At 37.3% G+C, this 23,816-nt stretch overlaps 1 protein-coding gene across 5 annotated transcripts in view; it reads left to right on the forward strand.

Moving 5' to 3' along the window:
- ANKS1B (ankyrin repeat and sterile alpha motif domain containing 1B) overlaps positions 1–23,816 on the forward strand; it is an 845,363-nt gene that overhangs the window by 787,094 nt on the left and 34,453 nt on the right. For 4 of the 5 annotated variants that reach the window (XM_090042850.1, XM_090042851.1, XM_090042853.1 and 1 more), the window contains 3 exons: positions 10,448–10,522; positions 15,885–16,013; positions 18,065–18,136. In XM_090042850.1, the coding sequence (XP_089898976.1) occupies positions 10,448–10,522; positions 15,885–16,013; positions 18,065–18,136 (276 nt within the window). The remainder of the gene's footprint in view (positions 1–10,447; positions 10,523–15,884; positions 16,014–18,064; positions 18,137–23,816) is intronic. The other variant, XM_090042852.1, reaches the window with a different exon arrangement.

A 23,816-nucleotide genomic window follows, 5' to 3' on the forward strand; every position in this document is an offset into this window, starting at 1 on the left:
CATTCATTTCTAATGGTTTTAATTTCAGGTAAAAAAGCAGAAAGCATTCCTGCTTTCTGTGCCTTCCCCTTACTGTGGTGATCCCAGTCTGGGGAAGCCATGGGGAGCAGCAGCTGCTTCACTCCTTCTGGTCTTTAGGGGGAGTTGAGCTTCAAGGAGAAAATCCACATGCCTTTCCCAGACCACGGGGAAAGATTGACCCACTGTTCCCTCCCCTCCATTCAGGGAATCTTTCCCTGATGTCAGGGTCACAACACTCAGGACCATGAAAAAGCAGCTACACAGTTAGGAATCCCAGCAGAAGAAATCTAACAAATGCTTGTGAGCTCTTAGTTTCTACCGAGAGAGCAGCAGTTATCCCAGCAGAAAGTGAACGCAGGCGTGTGACCTAGAACTCCAGGCAGGAAGGATGCATCTCCTTGCTCGGAGGGATCTGGCATGTTTTCCTCGGTCAGACAATGCAATAGTCTACTTGAACTAAGAGAAAGTAGCTGAAGCAAGCCCTCCCCCATTCCACTCGAAAGAGACCTACTTCCCATTTAACTTGTTGGAAATTAACCTGAAATCAGTTTGCACTCACTGGAGCTTTAGCAGGTATGGGTTCACCTCAGGTTTCAGTCAAACTGGTTGCACAGAGAACTCCATCCTGGGGACTGGAGTCCAATGAATGACAACTTCAGCCAGCTAACAGTAAAGCAGTTTGCTCTCTTTTTATTAAAGGACAATAAGATACATACTTCTGCAGCAGATATTAGATGGTAGTGTTGTCCAATGGTTACAGCACTGGTTTGGAAATCAGGTCATCTAGGTTCTCTTCTTTCCTCAGCTATGGTCTGGTGGCTGACCTTCTGCAAGTAATTTCCCCTTTGTGTTCCTTAGTTTTCTTATATGTAAAATAGAGATAATGATACCAAATTTTTTTTGTAAGGTCCATTGAGACTGCTGATGAAAAGCACTCCATAAGAGCTAGGTAGTATTATTAATAACAGTAATGACTGGCCTTTTTTTTACCGAAGTGTCACTTCCAGGAGGTCTGTGCTTTTCCAAAGGTCCTCTTCATCTGATGAGCTATCAGAAAGGAAGAAGAATGCATTCTAATTTCCCTTATGGATTCAAAAGGGCTTGCTCTTGACCAGAACTTTTGAATATTTCTACTGTGTAAGATGCAGCATTTGTCAGATGTAGCAGAGCATTGGGGATCTTCCAGCAACCACTCTCCTTTGGGACTCACCAACATGTTTGGAGCAGGGGTTATAAGTGTCAGTTATTCCTTCCTTTGGTCAGCACCAATTCTAAGGACCTATGGTAGACCCAGACTGATTTCCTGTGGGTTGCATGCAAAGTCCCTTAATTGCTAGTGTTCCTTAGTATTATAATTTGTATCACTTTAGTTTTCATTCTGGGCTTTGTGGTCATAGGTAAAAATGGCAGATTTAAGCTTTGTGCATTGTGCCCTTCCAGGTTCTTAGAGATGATCATTCATATTCATTGTTTGGTATGCCTGAAGGAAGAACAGTAGAATAGTTCTGTTATACATTCACATAATTTACCCATCTCCTCTTCTTCTGCAGAGATCTACCTTCATGGGACTCCTTCAGATTAAGCAGAAGGCGATGTGATGGTCAGAGTTGCACCACCCTTTGTAAAATATAGATGTGGAAGGGACCTCATTAGTCATCTAGTCTCTGCCCCTGCACTGAAGCGGAACCTAGTATAATTAGACCACCTTAACAGAATTGTATCTAGTCTACACTTAAATCTCCAGGGAAGAGCTCATATTCTCCTGTGCCAGTGCTCGACTACTCTCATAAAGCATTTTCCCAGTACCTAACCTAAATCATCTTAATTTTAAGCCAAGCCAGGTTTGTCTGTTTTTGTCCTATTCCCACTATATGTGGACAAAAAATATTTATTGTCCGCTTTATAACAACCTTTTACATATTGGAAGACTGTTAATACATTTCCCTCCTCCTCCCCGACTTCGTCCTTCTCTTTCTAAACTAAACAAACGCAGTCTCTTCAGCCTTTCTTAAGCCACATATTCTAAACCTCTTATCGATTCATATCGTCTCCTCTGAAAGCTCTCCAGTTTGGGTACATCTTTTTAAAAGTGTAGTACCCAAAAATGTGTACAGTATTCCATATGAGACCTGAGGTGAAGAAGACTAATTTAACAGCTTCTTATGTACAACACACCTCTTAACACACCATACGATGAGATTCACCTTTTTTGCAACATCTCATTCCTTACTTGTATTCAGTTTGTGCTCTACTATAACCCCCAACTTTTTCTGTGGTACTGCTGCCTACAGTTTATTTTTCATTTCACATCTGTACATTTTAATTTCTCCTTTGAAACCATAGTGCTTTGCACTTGTCTACTGAATTTGATCTTGATGATTTTTTGAACCATGGCTCAAATTATCAAAATCATTTTGAATTCCAAACCTGTCTTCCAGCAGGTTTGCAGTTGCTCATGGCTTTGTTTGATCTGCACACTTTATAAGTATGCTCAATTCTGTTATTCAAGCCATTAATGAACATACTGACTAGAACTAAGCCCAAGACAAGCTGTTAAAGAACCCTACTTGTAATGCCAACCCAGTTTGACAGTGAACAGTTGGTAACTACCTCCTGTGTGTGGATTTTCGATTAGTTTTCTCTCTCATTTTACAGTGATTTTTATCTAGTTGAAGCATGTCAAACTCATTCAGCCCCATCAACAGAATCCAGAGGACGGGGCCAGTACATGGGTTAGATCCAGAGTATGGAGCCCTGTCATCTGACCCATAGGTCTGCCCGTGGTGCCAAAAACTTGGTGGTGGCAGTGCTGTTTGCTGCAGCTCCCAAAGCCACTGCTTGTCCCACCACCATATCTCCAGCCTCAGAGGCCAGATGATATATTTTTGCTCTGGACCTGACCCACAGGACTCCCCCAGAGATTTGGGGGCAGGAAAAACAATGGCAGCCACAGCAAATTTCTGACCTTGTGGGGAGCCCTGTAGAACAAATCTGGCTCTGAGAGCCAGAACAGGCCCATGGGATAGATCTTTAACACCTTTGCTGCAAACAGTAATTTTGCAGTTTGCTCATGAGACTGTAATGTGATATGTAATGTATTCAAACCTTTACTAAAATCAAGCTGTAAACATCTCTTCCTCTTCCTTTATTCACTGGACTGGTTATCTCTTCAAAGAAGGAAATTTGATTGATTTGCTATCATTTGTTCTTAAGAAATCCATGTTGACTGTTTCTTTTTACATTTTTATAAAACACCGTAAGTAGATTGTTTAAAATTTTGTTCTAGTATCTTTCCAGGTATTGAACTTAGGCTGACTACTCTCTAATTCCTAGGGTCTTCCTTTTTCTTCTTTTAAAAATAAGTGCTATGTTTGCCTCTCTTCAGTCCTCCAAGGCTTTATCTGTCCTCTATGAATTTTTGCAAGTAATTGTTAGTTGTTAAAACATTGCTTCAGCAATTCCTTAAGTACTCTATAGTGCATTTCATCAGGTCTTGGCAATTTGAATATATCTAACCTACCTAAATGTTTTTCCCTAGTATAACTTGTGTACCAACCCGCTTGTTTAACCAAATGTAATTATCTGGTCACAATTAAATGTTGTGAAGGCTGAAGAAAAGAAGAAATTGAATACTTCAGCCTTCTCTGTCATCCATTATTTTCTCTTGATCCTCATTAAGTAATGGACTCCTTTGTATTCCTTTTACTTCTTCTAATGTATTTATAGAATAATTTCTTGTTGTTTTATATGGCCCTAGCTAATTGAAACCCATTTTGTCTCTTAGCCCTTCTATACATGCTTTTGCTATTCCTTTATAATATCCTTAACCATGTACCTTTTTCTACTTTTCATACAATTGTTTTCTTGATGTGCAGGTCCTTAAAGAGCTCCTGATGCAGCCATATTGGTTTTTCTCTCACATTGAAATAGTTTGCTCTTGTGCCTTCAGTATAGTTTTTCTCAGTAACTGCTAGCTCTGTTACTCTCCTATATCACTTATACTGTCTTCCCTGGAGATAATCCTTACAAGTCCCTTGAGCAGGTTGAAGTCTGCTTTTTTAAGCCTGTTATCCTTATTCTATTGCTCTGCTTTCTTCTTTGCATTAGAATCTGTTTGTGATCACTTTCACCCATTACTTTCCACTATCAAATTCTCAACAAGATACTCCATATAAGTAAGAATCTAACTTACTAAATCTAAAATAGCCACTCCCCTAGTGACTTCCTCTATCTTCTAAAGCACAAAGTTGTTCCAGAACTGGGAGACCCATGTACTTGACAATCAGAGTCTCTAAAACTTTAGCATCAAAGTCACATACCACGCTAGCTCCAATTCTTGGTATGGCTCATAAAATGTGGTAATCAGCTCTTTCCCATGTCTTTGCTGTCAAGATTAGTAAGAGAGCCTGCTTTTTAGGCTACTGTAGGTTGTAGGATATTTTCTGTTCCTGATGTTATTAAAGTGACATTTCTGTCAATCAAGATCACAGTTACTCTGTATGCCAGCTCTTTAGGTCCAAATAGTGATCTAAGATATTTTAAAATGACTTGCCCAGGAAATAACTGAATTTCTCAAAGCCATCTTCTATACAGAATGTCTTAACACCCTTTCTTTTTTCTTTTTTTTAATCCCAGCCATAACTTGGATTAAAAGGAGTTTAGGGGCTCTTTGGATTTTCAGATTATAATTTAAGCCTACACCCCTCGAGTCCAGTTTCACATTGCCCAGTAGCACCTTTAGGCTCAGGTATAACTTCAACCACTTCTGGAGAGGCATACCCTCTTTTTGCTGCACATAGCACAGAGCCAGCTTCACTTAGCTGTTTGTTGCATCTTCAGGAATTTCAGGTATACAGGGTGTCCTGGGGCAGGCCAGGATATAATGGGGTATAATACATATAATATGGAGTATAATGTAGTATAAACTTGCAAGTTAGACTTGTTCCCTGATGATTCTTCACTCTTGCAAAAGTGAAGCAGAGGTACAAATTTAAGGTAACCCTCATTAGGTTACATAGACTGCCCCCAACCCCCAATAGCTGCATAAAAGAGGAGCAGAGTACCTCCTGTCCATCCCTATACCAGTGCTTGGAAATTGTAGTCTGGAAAAAAGGAGTGCTTGTAGATGTGCGGGGACATTACAGTGCATTGGAGGAATTACAGTGCATCAGAGTAGACTCAATTAATCGAGCCTGCTGGAATGTGCTAATTAGCACGCTCCAGCAGCCTCCACATCTCATGTATTCAGCACCCCTGCACTTCAGAATGGCAAGTGGAGCACTTTAACTAAAGCTCATTCAGTGAGCTTTACTCAAAGCGTCCCTGCTGCCATTTTGAAGCATGGGATGCTGAATACACAGTGCTGACAGTGCTTTAATCAGAGCAGCTCCTGGAGCTGGTCTAATTCCCCCACCACCCCCAAAGCTTGTGTAAAGATGCCCAAGAAGACTCAGGGTGCAGGTGTGGGATTTCACAATAGTCTTTAAATATGAACATGTTTGTTATAAAGAAGACAATGGTGAGCTGTACCCTGCAGCAAATGAGAACAGAATAAAATGTAATGGTTAAATTAGAACAAGGGAGTTTTAGATTAGATCTTATGAAGAACTTTCTAACTATTAGAGACTATAAATAGAAGTTATATTTGTCCCAAGAAAAGAGCATTTTGTCCCAGGATCCTGCAAAACAAGACCACCGCCCCACTTCAAGTCCCATCAAAGTATGTGGGATAAAATGTGCTATTATTTTTTCCCAAGACATTATGGGATACATCTGTAAGGTTATTATGAGCCACTCTTTAAAGAGGCTGGCCAGGATGTGCTTTTGGCAGCCACCTATCAGCAGAGGAGCTTCAATGCTACTTGGACTGGCTACTTGTGTAAATGACTGCCATTTCTGTTTTGATATGGGTCAAAACCCAGGACAATTAGGCCTGCCCCAAATGCAATGTCTAATTACAGCCAAGATGATTAAGTACCAGAAAAGATTACCTAGAGAGGTCGTGGAATCTATCATTGGAAACTTTTAAGAGTCATAGAGAAGCATTTGTCCAGTATTGTTTAGAGGGGGTTGATACTTCCTTGAGGAGGTGATTGAACAGATTATCTCCTGAGGACTCTTCCAACTCTATTTGCTCAGCTGGAGATCTATTTTCTCTGATTGATTATAGTTTGGTGTTTTAGCTCCTTCCCTGATGAAGTCTGCAGGACCTCCAATCATCCAATCTCTTATGGTCAACCAAAGATAGAGATTTTTTTTTCAATTCCAACAGTTACTGCTTTGTAGAAAAGGTACTTACAGCAGACAACTGTTTAAAGTGGCCACCTTCCCAAATTCTTAAAAAATCTCAAGTTCACTATCATTATTTTAATAGTGGAGACTTCATTTATCTGTTGAAGTTTTCCTTGAATTGTATTTGTATAATTTCTGATAAAAGTAGAAACAAAGAAGAGGTGTACAGATTTTTTTGTTGGCTGCTCCAGCTATTCTCCTCTGTTACCCTGAATTTGATGATTTTTACTTGTTTGAAGGATACTGTTGTTCCAATGGGTAGGGAACCCGGAGAGCAGAAATTCAGATTCCCTTATTTTCTATTCCTGACTGCCACTGATTTTCTCTAGGTAATTGGGTAAGATAATGATTTGAGCTAGCCTCAATTTCCCAATCCATAAAATGGATATAAAAAAGGCTTATACATATTTGGAAAGTGCTTTGAAGTCTTAAGAGTGAAAAAACATAAGTTTTAGATAGAGGTGATATTTTATGAGAACACTTACACTCTGCCAGGTCACAGAGTAATACCTTTTTACATATCCATTTTTTTTTGTCTTGCATGTGTCAATTTACTCATCTCGGGATTTATTAGGAAGCTCAAAGACAGAAGATTTAGTTTAGAGAGGAGAGCTAACTTTTTTCATTTCTGGATGTCTCGGACTGATGTCTATAGGACAAGGAGAATATATTCGCAGAGAGTTGGTAAAAGGTGGTGGATTCTAACAATCTCTGATATGACTGACTACGATGCATCTGAAAGAAATAAGCACTACTGTGTGGGGGGAAAAGGAGAAGTTTCATAGGAGAAATACTGACCACTATCTTTCTTGGTGAATAGTTTTATGAAAGTAAAAAAGTAAAAAATCGGCATGATTTATTTTTGTTAGTTTGTTGTTGGTATTCATTTCTCTCTTCGGGAACAAAAGAATAAGTATACATTTAATATTAATCAGCTAAAGTTGATGATTTTTTTTGTCCTTCAAATGTTGTTATTTTTTTTCCACGTATCCTTCTATATCGCTGACATATAGTCAAAATATATTTCTGTTTGTATGCAGTAAGTCTATTGTTCAGATTGAATGGTACCTACAAATTTTGTTCTTTTCTTCTTTTTGAGATAACATGTTCTGGGATTTTTTTTTGCAGCGGGGGAGGAGGGGGAGGTAAATCAGTCATCCTCCCCTGACTAATTGTCTAGGCTTGGACAGTCACTTAATTTCTCTTCTTTGTTGGGTTCCTCCAGCTACAAAATAGGAAGAAGGCAACTTAGTTATTGAGCAATTGCTTGTAATTCATTGATTGAAGTTATTTCCATGTTTTGATGCCATAAAAGAGTCACACAATAAATGTTAAATGTTAACTTCTTCAGTGACAGATCTCAGCTCCTAACTTATCTGTTGTGTTCCATAAAATCGATATTTCTGCTGCATTGTGCCTCAGTTTCTTACTTGGTAAAACACTAATAGGTGCAGCACTGAAAAACAGGTAATGACACATCTCACTGGGTGCTCATACAGATGCGTGGTATTTCCTTGCCATTGGTGCTAGCTAGCAGGGCTGCAAGCTCCTCTTTAAGAATCATAACTGTTGCATTTAAAAATAATAGTGGGCCCAAAGCATGCAAGCCTTTACTTACTTCTGACAGTGGGGCTGACTACTGTGAGTAGCCCTGTTAATGTGACTCCTCATTGGGCTCACTATCACACCTGATAGTGTTTGTAGAATTAGATTAGTCACCCTGAAATTCTTACACCTCCAGCTTGTCTCTTGCCTGATAGAATTGCAACAACATTTTTTTTTTAATTTTGAATTCAGCTAAGAGTGCAATTTAGCTCTTCCTAAACAAGATTTTGTCTGATGACTGTATTAATGTAAAATGAAAACCACCCCTAGAACAGGGACCTCTACTCCCCTTGCCTAGGTAAGTGCCCTAATCAGTGGGTTTACAGTTACACTCCTTTCTATTCCCTCTCTCTGAACCATGGAATCTTTCATTCTTGCTTTGACAAAGTGACCCAGCTTCAGCAGGAGGAATGCAGACCATCCCTTCCCTGAAATAGTATACAAGTCTGGTAGTTGGGCCCCTCTCCTTAAGAGGTGAGAGATGTCGTTTTGAACCTCTCAGAGAACAGAAGGCATATACCCAAATCTCATGCACCCTGGGTAAATGCTCTAACCATTGAAGTCTTGAAAAAATGAGAACATCACCACCATTTAAAAAAATAAGTGACCCCCCCCAGTCTATGCTCTAAAGAAAGGACTTAGGCACTGCTATCAGAAGAGTGTTCAGGGTTGTGAGTTCAGATCAAGCTTAGGCACCTAAATCCTTGAGAGGGTTAGGATATAATGTCTTGGGGGACTCTCTCTCAGTATACTGGCTATTGTGACTCCTGTTCCAGGGAGCCTAACTCTCCCTGAGTATTGTTTAAAGAACTTAAGCACGTAACTCATCTTGTGGATTCTTTGTTGATCCAGCCCCAGGTGAACAGAAAGCAAAGGAATTGGCACTACTCCGTAAAACATCTTAAGGACATGTAGGTTCATGTAGGTGAGAAATGTTTTCAGGAGTTGCTCCTGGCTCTGCTGATGGGAGATGCAGTAAAGATGGTTGGTAGTGGGATGATCATGAGAAGGTAAGGAGGGTGAGAGATACAGATGGATACATTTTATGGTGGGCAGCAGAAACACAGTGAACACAGAAGAAACTGGAAGACCCAAGGCAATGCTTTCATTAAGTATTCTGTGCTATCAAAACTGTGACAGCCATCCTGGGTGTCAAATTATTTAACTCACTGATGAGTCCTGTGGGGCTGAGTTATGCAAGTGACTTTGGCAATAACAAAATACAGAAGAAAAAAACTGAAGAGGTATGGGAGGATTTCAAAAACTGTGATCTGAAAATCAGGGGGAAGATTTCAAAGTTAAAAAAGAATTTCTGGAAACTCGAGGGGAATAAAAAAATAGGTGAAAGATATTAGCTTGCCAGTAACCAGAAATATTAGCAATGACCTAGACTATCACCCAGCAAGGCGTCCAGGTTTCAGACAGCAAAGGTAAGGGCAAGAGTCACTTTCCTGCAGATGGTTATGCCTTTTTGGATGCTGTCACTTTTGGACACCCGATACTAAATCCCTGGTGCTGGTCTTTAGTTTCTGGCTATGCTCTATATACTGTGGTTAAATTACTGATGTATTAATTGCTAGCTATTTTAGATGCTGCAGTTGCCTCTCTCATGTACGTTTAGTGCCTTTTGTTGCTGCCTGCTCAAAATACTGTGGGCAGTGCTCATGTCTGGTGCTTCTTTTAGTTGCTTGGCTACTATGAAATGTTATCTTAGCATTTCTTGTGATGTTGCAGTTGCTTTCTTGATAATGGCATCCAAATAAAGGAATACGTAAAAGATGCCAATGCCTATATTGTTGTCGCTTTTGCTACAGTTAGTGCAATATGCTCCTTACTTTACTATTGCTGATACAGACTACCTGTACAATAGTGGAGGGGGCACGATCAGACTATTCCTGCCTATTGAAATAGCTCCAGAGGGATGCATTGGTGCAGTGAAGATCATTATTTGGTCGTATGTGTTTGTATGAAGGGGAAGGGAGGTGGTGGGTAATTGCTTTACTGTTATGCAATCTTTTCTCTGTCAATTGCTACAGTGCAACTGGGATTTTAAAGTTATTTCACCTTTACTATATTTTTGCCTGATTTCTCCCATTCCCCTTCCCACTGAGAACTACCAGCAGAATGCAGTTCAAAAAGAAACCAGAATAGAGGTGGATTGTTGACTGGTGGAAAAATAAACTAAAACAGTGTATTTTGCTCGCTCTATATATACCTTTTTAAAAAAATTCCATCTACCTAGTTTTACCTCTTTACCTCACCAGTATTTCTGATTAAATGATTTTATTATACTTCTCATTTGAAACCTTTTGAAGTCTCCGAATATGCCATATTTTCTTCCAGTCAGTCCAAGAAATGTTTTGTCAACAGATAAATCAAAAATGGCAGTTGTTTTGTTTTGTTTTTAAATGTTGCTGCAATTATTTTCTTTCCTTTTTTCTTCCTTTTTTTTTTTTAATTATTCCTGCTTTTTGGCAGTTGTGCTGAATTAATATTTATAAGATGAGATGTAGTTTTCTGTTTATATCAGCAGTCGTCTGTCTGTGAGATATGGACCAACCAGAATGCAGGATATCCTTTCTCATCGATCCATCAGGTTCATAATGTAAGATATTGTAATAAATGGCTATGTTGTCGCTGTATGGGTGTTCATGTGTTGCTATGGTGTTGTTAATACTTATATACAGGTGTCATGTTGCTGAAATTGCAGAATAATTTGTATTGTCCACTGGTTTTTTTGGAACTATGTGTATGTACATTCATTTATCATGGCGTGTGATTAGTTTTTGTATGACTGGAAGTGAGGCAATTCTAGTTCAGACTTACTGTGGTAGTTTCACTGTCTGTTTCTGGTTGCTTTGTTTACTTACTTTTTCAAAGAAAACAGATGTAAATAGCCTAGTCTGTGCACTTTCACCCTGTTTTGTGCAGTCCCCTCTCTACTCCCTGACAGTCAGCAGAACCCTCTTAGGTGGCAGACTTTTGGAGATGTGCACCATCTTTGCATTGGCAGTAATCCACTTCTGCAAATTACATGCAGCCTTGCTGACACCCTGAATTTGTGTAATTTTTGCAGAAAAAAAAATTACAAATGCTACTTGGGGTGGCACAAAATATTATGTCTGTTGTAACATGTGGAGTAGAACTCTCACAATAGTTCACTTAGCTTTACAGGTAGACTACAGAGAGGCTCACACATGTCCAAGCGGGACAGCCAACTGCCATGTTGGACTACCTCTTTGAGAAGAATGACAACTTGCCTCGCACATTTCACATGTATTCAAGCATACCACATGTTATTATAAATAATGTAATACATTCTAAAACAGCTATGAAAAAAACTTTCTTTTAACCAAAGGTAAAAAAAATTGTACTAGATTTTAGCTGGTCCCACAGAACAAATAAAATTTGTACAGGAAGAAAATATTTAAGTCCTTCTGGAAACTACTTTTTATTATACCAAGACATCTGGATTCACAGGAAGCTTTACACGTACAAAGATATAAGAAATATCTTTCTTATAGATATTTAAGTTAAAAAAAAAACCCTTGCTAAAACAGGTCTAAAATCCTGTAACTTGTTTTGTCATTGGTCATTTTTAATCTTTAATATTTTAGAGAGTTTATAAAAAAAAGAATTGTGGGAATTAAAGCATACATCTATCTACTTCTGCAGTCCGATGCCTTACCAGGAATTAAATAAATGCTCAGATAGCATGAGAGAAATTAAAATTCACATACATGCAGGAACTCTTAAAATTATATATTAGTTTTTCTATACCTTTTCAGTGTTACTTTGCTTAATGTCAAATATCTCAGTCCTTCCTAGAATTAAAAGCAGTAGTAATGCATTTCATTGGAAAACTAAAAAGCTTATTGTAGGTGCTGGTATTTAAAGTTATGATATGCAAAGATAGAAAAGCTGTTGCTGACAAAGGCCAGGTTCTTGGTCATCCCAGCTCTTGATGTGAGATAATTTTACAAGGTAGGGAAAGGAAAGCAACAGTGGCTGGCTGAAGCCGCTGGGAGGGAAGGGATGGGAGAAGGTTTGGAGTGACAAAATAACCCAAAAGACAGATTTGTGTACAGCTGGTGCACCCAAGACCATGTGATAAATTGCTCAGGTATCTGGCAAACTGTAAAATACTGTGATGAATCAATTTATCACATGCCTCTCCAGTTTACCTCTTAGATGTTAACTCCAACCCTATACTATGTAGAACTCTACATCATGTTTTTAATTGCTTGGTTACTTCTCAGTTTCCAAATAAAAGTATTAAAACTAAAAACAGAAGATTTAAAAAGAACACATGTGGTTTAAAAACCAAAATGAATTTTTTGGCCCATTGTCTGAGTTTACAAACATTTTTAATGTGTCTGAAAGGGTGCTGGGCCTAAATCCCAGAACACAGCTCATGAGTAAATGTCCAAACTTACTCAAATTTGGCATTACTGGCAACTCAGATTCTTCAGCATAAGCTTCCTTCCCAGGCTTGGCTGTCCCTGAATTTCCCTCCAGGACCTCCTCTTGCCCAGAGAGATGTTCCCACCCCTTCAGTCTATCTGGAGTTAATTGGACTTCTCAGCTAACATGATTCATCTATAATTACCCTACATTTCTGTGCAGAATTTTAGCACCTGAATGTAGAGTGACTCAGCTGAAGAGCTCTGTGCTCCTCTTCTCCATCTTAGAGTCTGCACTATTATGCTGCAGAATAAGAACAAAAAACATGGTCTTATCCTGATGCTTTTGCAGTCTAACTGTAACTATAATGGAGCAGGTGTAGGTGAAAACATCAGGATGGAATAGATGGAGTAAGAAAGGACGGTGGTTATGATTTCTTGTACTCATGCACACATCTTTGTTTCCATTATAAATATTTTCAGATGGTAATTATTTTCATTGACTTTAGGAATGATAGAGAATGCTGGCAATAGCATGCCCTAAAATTATAAGACGCTTGGGAGGAAACAATCAAAAGGAAATGAGACCAAAAATAGTTTCAGCTGGATATGATGTATGACTTGCATAATGTATTATGTAATTACAAAAGAGGATCTTGGGACTCCCTGTATAACATAATATGACTTCTTAAAACATGGATCAACAATAATCCATATTTACAATGTGTAATATTGCCGTATTCCTTATTAGCTGCTCCAAAAACTGGTGATGTAAATGCACAGATCTTCAACTCCAACTATCATAAAACTCCCAATAGCTTTGTATTTCTGTGTTCCTCTATTCTCAAATGTATTGTGCTTAGATCCACTATTATAGTCCCAGATAAAGTAATTTTATCCATTCTATTTTGTCTTAATTTAAAAGAAATGGAAACTTCAGTCAAGTGATAGTATTTGTTAATAAAGAGATTAATGAATATAAAAAACTGGTGACTGCACAGTCCCTATGTAAATGTATCATACTGAGTTCATTGTTTTAGCTGAGTATTATTTCTCATTTCCTTCTGACTGTAGCTTTCTAACTCTTATAAAAATTAAATCTATTAGAAATAGACATTATATCTGCTACAACGTCTCTCCATGGGCAGGCAGAGACCTTGGTTTCAGAATACCTTTTAAAGTTTAATCACTTTTGCTTTTAATAACTTCTGTGCACAAGTAGTCCAAACCATAAAGTCATTTATTCATTTTACTGCTCCTTCACCCATTTCAGTCTCTTTCTATTATCTGTCTTCTGCATATGGGGCAAATTCTCTTTTCATTAGTGCAATGAAGGAGTTTAGGATCACTACCGAGTGTCACTTCTCTTCCTTTTAACAATTCGGGGTTGAGGAAGCTGTGATTAAAGATTTAATTGTATGTCTTCGTTATTCCATCGTTTTATCAGGCCTGGTAATATCCTCTTGCTAAGTGCATGAGATACTCCGTCCTGCAGAGCAGTATGCCTGTATGTATCAGATTTTTATTTCATTAAGAGCCCCTATTGAAAAAAGTTTTTGAAAAGCAGAAGGATTTCAAGTATTCTTTCATCTAGGCACCCCTGAATGGTTAACAATTAGGTGTATTGTAAACTGACTCAAGGTCCAGTCCTGTTCCCCTTGTAATCAGTCATAAACCTCCCACTGATTTCAGAGAATCAGGCTCCAGAACTTTCCCTTTTTTTAAAAAATCCAGTTGAATCAGCATTTCTCCAGGGGATATGCTTCTGACAAAACCCAGTTTCAACATTCAGATTCAATACAGTGAGAGATTCTTAAAAATCTGTAGTTTAGAGGATACACGTTCTGTAGATATTTCACAATATGCTATGCTATAATTGGAGCTGCTGACAAAGTTGCTTTTCTTCCAAAACTGAGACCTGTAACACTACAGTTCACCCCATTCATCTCTGCACAAGATCATTCTAGCTCTCTGTGTAGGTACTCAATAGTCCACATTTTCAAAGTATAAGGCAACACTAAATAGGCCGGACAGAAGTCGCTGTATCATCTGTAGATAGGCGGTATAAGCTCGGCATTAAGTACTTTCTACTTATTTTGTTATGTATGTGCACTCACTTTAAGTTATCACATTGGCAGGGTAATAGTGATGTATTCAGATTTATCTATTGCTTTTCATTGCGGAGTTGTGCAAATTTGTGTCCTTTCATTATTGTGGAACACATGAAAATGGATGTACAGTTCTTGTTTTGTTTATTCTGTCCTGAGTTAATTGATAAATTTGTTGTTTGCCAGGCTTCTGAATTTGTTTTCGATTTAACTCTTCAACACATTTGACATAACTTAATGTTTCCCTAACTTATTTTTGTAATCTTAATGGAATTACATACTACTATTCATTATTTAAATTAAATATTAATAACCAACTGATAATTTGTTGCCAGTTTCAAACCAAGCTGAAAGAAAAATATTAGAGACAGTCAATATCTCGAGAGATTTGGGGGAAAAAAGCCGCAAAACTCAAAGTAAGAAGTAATCATAGGAAAGAGTGAGTGGGGGGAGAGAAAAATCAGTTAGGGGAGAATTTTTTAGGTCAATTCATAGAGATGTAAAGACTATATATGACAGGGAAACTGTATTACATGTATAGCAGACCTCTATAGGTGAGCAAAGTAAATAAATATGTAGACAGGTTAAAGAAGGAAGACTGTAATGATAAAAAATAAGTAAAAAAACCCCAGTCTGTTCAGGATATTAGAATGTAAGGATATCGAGAAAAGCTTATATAAAACAGTAGTAACACTTATTTACAGAACAATGCATTCACACAGACAAAACATGTAAAATAAATCAGACAACCTATTCTTATAAAAGTAAAAATAAATTACATTTTGAATTTTACTCATTCCATCTTGAATTTGTGATTATTGTTGATGGAAACAAATTGTTCTTGATTACCTGTTAAATGGCACACTACTGTGACTAAATATACTCCACCATTGATTTTTGCTTTTTAATATGTAAAACTGATATGCATCAGCATATTTAGCTTTCTTGCCTTACATGCTAAAGAATATATAATAACCCATGTCAAGGTCCAAATTATTTGGCTAGTATGGGAAAATGAAAACTGTATTATTAACAATTATATACATTAGGATAATAGAAAATGTATTAGCTGTATAGAAAAGCTTGCAAAACATGGCAGCCTTATTTTAATATGAATAGGATTTTTCTGTTTTTATGGCTTTTTCCAAGAACTCCTATTCTAATGTCTCTTTCAAGAAACCATTTAAAAATAATAATTTAAGGATTTTGTTATTTAATTGTTAAAAAACAAAAAAACCCAGATTGGATTCAAGCATTGCAGAAGTCTATACCGGATGACTTTTGCATTATAAACGAAATCATGAAAATTTGCTGTAAAAGTTATATTTTAATATTTTAGTTGTGTAAGTGCATATATAGCAAATCACAACTAGTGTAATTTGGGTATGGTGATAGGTAAGTTTTAGCAAAATTATCTGAAGTTTATGTTACATTTTAGAATAAATATGATTTTCAGACAGGAGACTGGGGAGAACCTTCAATTACCTTACGACCTCCTAATGAAGCCACAGCATCGACACCAGTACAGTACTGGCAACATCACCCAGAGAAACTCATCTTCCAGTCATGTGATTATAAAGCATTTGTAAGTGTTGGTTAATTCAGTACCTTTGTTTTGGTTAGATTATATTATGTTAATGCTACATTTTGATAGCTCTGTCCTTAAATTTACATTTCTCAGTTATAGTAGGTTAATCTTAATGAAATGAAAGCACCTCCTCCAGAAAATTGACAAAATTAATCAATAAGGTGTAAACATCAGAAATATTATTTTGGTTATCAAATGGGTTGCAGCCATTGCAGTCATCAGAACTAAGAAATGACACCACCAGAAAATGGTCTTAATCCTGTGGGTAACAGTAAAATCCAGACAGCCCTATTTCTCTTACCTACCATATGCCCCAGGCTAATCAACTTGCTTGGTCAGAGGCACAATATGTCATATCATTGTCAAATATTAACATTGTCTGTTGTCTAGGGCAAAGATCTTACAAATGGTGATAACATTCCAAGTGGCCCCTTTTCCTATTTGTAGTGGACAGAAGCCAATAAACATAGTTTTTCTAATATTTTTCATAATTTTCCATATAATGCTTACTAATGCCATAGCAGCTTTTTCAGGAAAAGTTTTGCTGTCTGTGCTCATCTTATCCTTCATGTGCATAGTGTCTCAGCTCCAGGTAATATTGACATCAAAGCTTTTGCTAGCCCAAGTTGCTGTGGCACTTTTTAGAAGGGTGTCACATTTATTTTGTATGATACCTAGCCAGCTGTACTGGTGATATCTTATATCTTCTCATTGCACACTCAAAACCCAAGGACAAAGAATTCTTCCTTCCTTTTCCTTTGAATGCAAGCACTTGATAGAAAGCTGGGCCTTTCCCTTTTGCTTTCCTGCTGGCTAAGCCTGACACTGCCTCTGCCCCTCAACTGGTGAGAGAGATACTTGTTCTACGACTAGCCTGCTGTTACTACTCTATACTTGAAGCTGAGACTGGTCTTCCATTTCTCTCCTTTGACCTCTTTTTCTGTACTGGGGTCAACATGGGCAAGGGACAAGGGTTTTTTTTAAATTTTGTTTTGTCTACTGTGCCCACCCATTGTAAAGTTTAGGAGCAACTATCAAAAGATTGCTAGCCTTGCCTTGCTTTCAGAAGAGAGCAAGGACAGAATTGTGCCTCATCTCGTGCAGGAGTTAAAGCATAGGAAAAGAGGGCACACCTCAGACCAATATTCCTCCAACAGCTGGTGTACAGTAACAGCAAAGAAAATACAGGAAGTATTGGGCAAGTCTATCTGCTTTTGCTTAAATATACTCATTTCAAAGATTTCTCCATTTTGAATGTTTTTAATTTGCCATCATTGAAGTCAGTAGCAAAATGCCCATTCACTTCAATCTACAAAATCCGGCCCTTACTGGGAGTTGATTTAGAACCACCAGAGAATGACATGTATGCTTGGATTTAAGTTTTACAGTCCTTTCTGAATAAAATTAAACTCCATGATATTTATGCAGTTGCAAGGGGAACACTTTGTTTGCAATCCGAGCTGTTAAGTACTGTGTAACAATCCTCAGTGTGTAGTGCTCTACAACTGTCTATCCTGAAATGTGTGTGGCTCTTTCACCTCAGTGTATTGTCAGGTTTGAATTCAGGTGCGAATTAAAGACTTTAAAAATACTCTATGATTGTAGGTCTAGAAGCAGCATATTCTAACTATCTATGTATAATTTTAGGTGCACGTAGCTCAGCTTCAGTGCCATCATCTACCAAAACCATATGATTATTTATTGTGAAAGGATTTTTGCAAACGGAAATGTAAATGCACAGTCTTACAATCAGATGCAGTTTAAGATAGTGTCTGTAATGCTTTCTTCTTAAGTTGAAGAAAGTAGGAAACTACATAAACTATTTATAACAACTTTCATATGCTATTTATAAATTCTCTCTCTCTGTTCCTGCTTTATAGACTGTGAGTACAGCCTCCATTTGAAATTATGTTCTGTAGGAAGTACAGTAAAAAACCTTCAAAATGATAAAATGTTTAGGTTACTATGCTGGTTTTGTCAGATTTTTAGGAACATTTTCTAGATTTGTTTGCTTTAGCTACAGAAAATTGAATGTATTTTTATTTTAGTATTTAGGTTCTATGCTGGTAAAAGAGTTAAGAGGCACAGAATCAACACAGGATGCCTGTGCAAAGATGAGGGTAAGTTAGTAAATATATAACCATAATTACAATTATAAATACTGATTACTGAATTAAAGTTACCTCTTTTTATATTTATGTCTCTGTTATTCATAATTTTTCACTGCCCTTGAAATCATATTGGTATTTAACAGAAAGTCCATTCTTACCTTTTATCTTAAATTTATGCAGATATAATTCCTACCTCAGGTGTAAAACTTACATGTAGGAATTTTTGTGCCACATTTACTCTCAATTCTTTAGAAATATTTTAAAGTAATTTTTCTAGAACTTATCTTGACACTTACTAGTGAAAAAAATGTTTTTAATATTACTATAAGAAGGAATTGATGCCTCACACATGGCAATGCAGATCTAGCCTACTAACTGGAACTGACTTGTTAAGTAACATTAACGTATTCACTAGTATACATTTCCTAACATAAAGCCTGATTATGCAGTCACTTCAGCCTGTAAGTGATATTCACACAGGCAATCCCATCCTAAGATCACATACATGAGTAAAGTTACTCACGATTTGACACGATTATAGGATCACACTAAGAGATTTATACTGTTTTATTCTTTAGCAGAAAAACTGGTAGGTTTTTTTCAGACTAACAAAGGCATGTTTGAGTAGTTCTTGTGTCTCATTTTGGCTGCTAAAGAAATGATTATGAAAGCTAGTCTGGATCAGATAGGCATAATATTGAAAGAAATACAGAATACAAACAGTCGCGCTACAGAATACCTGCCTGGTTGTAACAGTTTGTTCTCAGCACATTCCAGTTGGCTGTATTTACCTATATGTGGTAATCTGGAGTGGGTAAGTGAATTGGAAAATATAATTGCCTAGTAAGTGCATGCAGAGGCAAAATTACTTATATGGATGAATGTAACTTGTACATTGATTTATTAATCTTATGTCTTCCATGCATAATGCCTCTTGAATGCTAAACTAGCATTTGAGTCTGTTATGCAGTTAGAAAAGGTGTAAAAGTCATGCAGTCAGACAACTGTTCATTGGTTAAACATCTACAGTTCTCAGGCTTCCACACAACCAATTTTAGTTAAGGTTGACAGTAATTTATGCTTACTAAATTGCCACAAGATTTGTGGGTTTTTTTCAACCAACTGCATACTAATAATTCCTATTTGTTTGAAAACAACCACTTTTGGTATATGGAATACTGGCCTACTTTTAAAGGATCTACAATCACAAATGTGCGTGTGTTTTTAAGAGATATGGGGAAGGTCAAACCAACCACTTCATTTTTCAGAAATATGCTTATGTATATTTGAGGGCAGAATATGACACTTCAGTAACATGACTTCCTCAATAAATTATCATCTGATTGAACTCAGAAACGCAACATCAAAAAATGTTATAAATAAGCTATTGTAAATTGATAAGTGTTTATAAAGTGCCAGTGCTTTGATTCAGATTTATGTATATCTTGATGATGAGTGCTATGAAAATCAGCTTAATAAGGATTTCAGGTTTCCCATAAGACTGAAAAAATTATATTGTTACAAAGCTTAATACAATTAAATATTATTCTGTTGTGTTTAAAACTAGTATCGCTATAAATATCCATTTAAAAACAATTTAAGTTAGCATCCTTATTTTCTGTTTTTTCTTTTACTTTTCTTTTGCAAGGACCATTTTCATAAAAATACTGATTCTCTGTTTAAGATTTAATCTATTCTGCTTACTTCTTTAGTTTTATCTTACTTCTGTTAAAGTCAGTGGCAAAAAAGCTCATGGACTTAATGGGAGAAGATCATTGCTTTGGTCTGAACGTCTTTCAGTGAGGAAATAGCATGCAGTGTTTGTTCCAAACATTTCTCCCTTCATTAGATATGCTGAATGTTGGTATCTCTGAATTAAGAGGACAAATTGTCCAAAGTTGTCCTTAGGTCCCAAGATGCTTAATTACTTATGTGCATTACTGTATTTTATGGCTCATTAAGTTTGCTTTGGCACTACAGCTTTATTATAATTTATTTTTGCCTTAATTTAAATGGACTAAAAATGTGAAATTTAATGTATTATTTGATTGCTCATTAGGTACAGAGCTCTGCTCACTGGTTCAATCTCATTAAACTCAGAAAGATTGCACCAGGGTAACAGAGAGCAAAATTTGGCCCATTATCTTAACTCATATTTTTCTTTTTACATTCCTAAAGTTTAGAACTTGCTAAAGTTTGTGCTATAAATGAAATAAGTATTAGGTACTCTTCTTGGAGTCTGTCAGATCTTGTTTCCAGAGAAGGATCTGTGAAAATTAGGTGCCAAGAATTCTTGTTAGTTTGTCTTTCAGTACATACCTTTGACCTTATTCTGTTGAAAGTAGTTTTAGTACACCCTTGATGAATGTTAACTTCCTGTCAGTAGATGCACGAGGCTGAAAGGGACCCATAAAAAAGAAAAGTATCTTGTTCTTCCTTAATCCTTCATAGACTCAAGAAAATTAGGAATGGAAATAAACCATTTTCAAGTAGTGTAATCTAACCCCTGCCAGGGCTGGAGTGTTGCTTTTAGTGTATTTTTTTGTGTCTTGGGTTTCTAGTCCTCAATGTGGTTGGAGGGAACATCACAACCCCAAACAGGCCCAAAGATGTTAAAACTCCCTCTTATTGTTTAGCTGGAAGAGGGATCACAAATACTCGGTATTTTGTTCTTGTGGTTTCCCCTTCTTGATCACTCATAGTTCTTCCCAATTTTATACGATACTACAATCAGTCACATGGAGGATTTGTTTGGGAAAACTGTACAGATACTTCAAGAAGTGATCTCAACATGACCCTCAAGGTTTATACATTTTGTTATTCTCACCCATATCTCAGATTTGCTTGCTTCTGAGAGCTTATCACAGCTCTTGCACTCACCCAGAATTATAGCTGTTTGGCGAGAACTGCACCCAAGAGATGGATTATATTTTTTTTCTCTTGTTCACATAGTTTGCACTCCAGGACTGAATTTATTTTTATGGTTTTCTGTTTGTTTTCAGCTGTCTCTTCTTAAACATCTCTCCCTCCCTCTGCAGACCCTAGCATGGCCTCCTTATCTCTATCTTCCACCTGCTATAAGGTGACCTTTTGATACTTGGAGATTAAATCTTACTGTCCTGGCCCAGGTTTGTTTTATTAATTATACTTGAGAGATACATCCAAGAAGTTAAGGACCTTTATCTCTAGCATAGAGTGGGAAATATTAAAACGTGCCCCCTTAGATCAGATGCATTTCCCTTTGTTTCAAATCTATGTTGAAATTGGAAGAAAGAATAAACTGATGGGGGAGAGGTCCAGCTGGAATGGGGAAAACTCCAGTTTTCTACCTTGGGCTGTGTTTTGGTGTACACCCATCCAAATTTCTTGAATACTGACCAGCCAAAGAGGACTGTGTTATTCTTATTACCACTATGGACATATCAGCAAATTAGGCTACTTCACTGCCAGTACTCATAAAGCCCTAAAGATGAACAACTAATTACACAGATGGTAACCAAACAAACCCTTGGAGTATCTGGGGACATTTGCAAGAAGATATATCCTTTCGATTCCAGTGCCTCTGGGCAACATGAAGCTCTATCTGTGTGTGGCAAATCAAGGTCTAGGGTCCTGAACCAGCAGCTCATCACAGCATGTGTTTAAATGCTTTAATGCATTGACATCAAATAATGCAAGGTGGAACTGTATAGAGACCCCCAAAACTCAAGAATCATAGCACACAAACTTTGGGGTTAGAAGAGTATAGCTGTGTGAGCTTAGGGACAGCACTGTGCTAATTAGCTGTCTTATGGTTTAGTCCTCACACCTCCAAAGAGAAGGATAAGCAGAAGAGTGTTTGTCCTGATTGTGACAACTGAGACTCCTCTTTATTAAGGTCCAAATATTTTCCTCCTCCTTACCCAACTTTTCACTTTTAAAGGCGGGGGGAGGAAAATAGTGAAGACTTCCCTGGTATCTTCCAGCTGATTCTGAGAGCAGGGAGAAGAGATGAGATTATACAATGTGCTGAAAAAGCCCATAGCAAAGCATTCCCTATCTACCCCTCTCTGTGTGCTCCACCATGAAAGATTTAATGATTCTATTGCCTGAAATGTGGGATCTGTAACTTTATCTAATTTATAGCAGGACCCATTTGAAGCCTCTGCAGGTGCACTATTCGCATCTTTATAGGGCTAAGGTAAAGCAAAACTAATAAAAATCATACTTGACAACTTGTGGCAAAGGAGCAGCACTTGTCAGATACCAATTTAAAGTGCACATCTCAGGCTAATTAAATTGGCTTTTGCAAAATATGTCTCTGAGGTGAACTTTGTTCTGGCTCAAGCAAAAGCTATAAGTATAGAAAAAAAACCCATGAGCAGATAAACAGTTTGCAGTTTAATTTGGTGCTCAAATACAATAAATAATACTCAGCATTTATCACACTAGATGGCAGATACATACATAGCTTTTCAAGAATTACCGTATTTACCTGATATCAAGTCTACTTTGAATTTATGACAGCCCATCCAATAATTAGATTTTATACATGGAATATTATATTTGTTATAATTTTCCATATATATAATCTAATTAGTAGACAGTTGTCTTATATTCATCCCCTCCCACTGTTGTGGCAGGTAGAGCAGCAGCAAGCAATGAGGGGCCAGACCACCATCCATTGTCCCCTGTCCCTTGCCTGTACCTGTTTTACCCCCACCCAGACCACTGGGGGAAACTTTTGTCTTGGATTTGAATAAATATGGTAACTGAAGTGTTTTGCATTATTTATATTTAAAAGATCATTATGTGTAGGTCACGTTTTAGATATTTAGTATTTATTATTATTCTATTGACAGGAATAGACCTCTCATTATAGCTAATATCTAATATAAAAATGAAGTAATTCCAAATACCAGCATGTATAAAGTGAAATAGTCTAATTTCTGCCAGCATTGTTATGCCTGATGCGAATACAAAAGGCATTTGACGTTTCAGAATGGAATAATTTGTTTGCTTATTTCAAAAACTATAATTCTTTTTATTTTTGCTGATACAGTATAACTTCAACAATCTGCTTTTTGTGTAGTTATATTGACTCTTATACTGCAGTTGGTTCTACATTGCAAGACCCTGGGCTACCATTTCAAGGAAATACAAGGAAAGAATGCATTGTAGCCTTTATCCTTTAAAACAGTTGTCCTTCTAGTGATTGTCCACATGCACGGTCCACAGTGGATGCCGAGAGACTGCTCCACTCTTCCACGGGCTTTTCACTAGGAGCATAAGAATGGCTGCATATCTCCCATGTTTCAGTTTGTCTCAACCATCCTTTAGCTGGAAATGGATTATTTTCATAGTCTTCAACTGCGGTTTTTTACCATAGTTTCCTAGCTTTTGATAAGTTTTCTTTCTAGATAGAGACTTAAGCAAAGTAAACAAAGTAGTTGCTCTCTAGTTTAAGCAAATTATTTTGTCTGAGAAGACTAAGCCTCTTTTTAATACAATATGGCCTTTTATAGCCCCTGCTTAAATACCATCTTCTTTGTGACAGAGCTGTTGCTGTCCATGTTGGCATAATAAAGGCCTCGACATAGTGCCTTCCCATATCGCAGGGAAATGTTTAATCTGGAAATCTTCGACTTCTGTGACCAAGAAAGAGAGGGAAACAAGACTTCAGGAATGCAAGTCTACTTGGAAAGCTTGT

Source organism: Crocodylus siamensis, chromosome 4 (genome assembly GCF_052110815.1).
Source record: "Crocodylus siamensis isolate JL-2025a chromosome 4, ASM5211081v1, whole genome shotgun sequence".
Classification (NCBI taxonomy): Eukaryota; Metazoa; Chordata; order Crocodylia; family Crocodylidae; genus Crocodylus; species Crocodylus siamensis.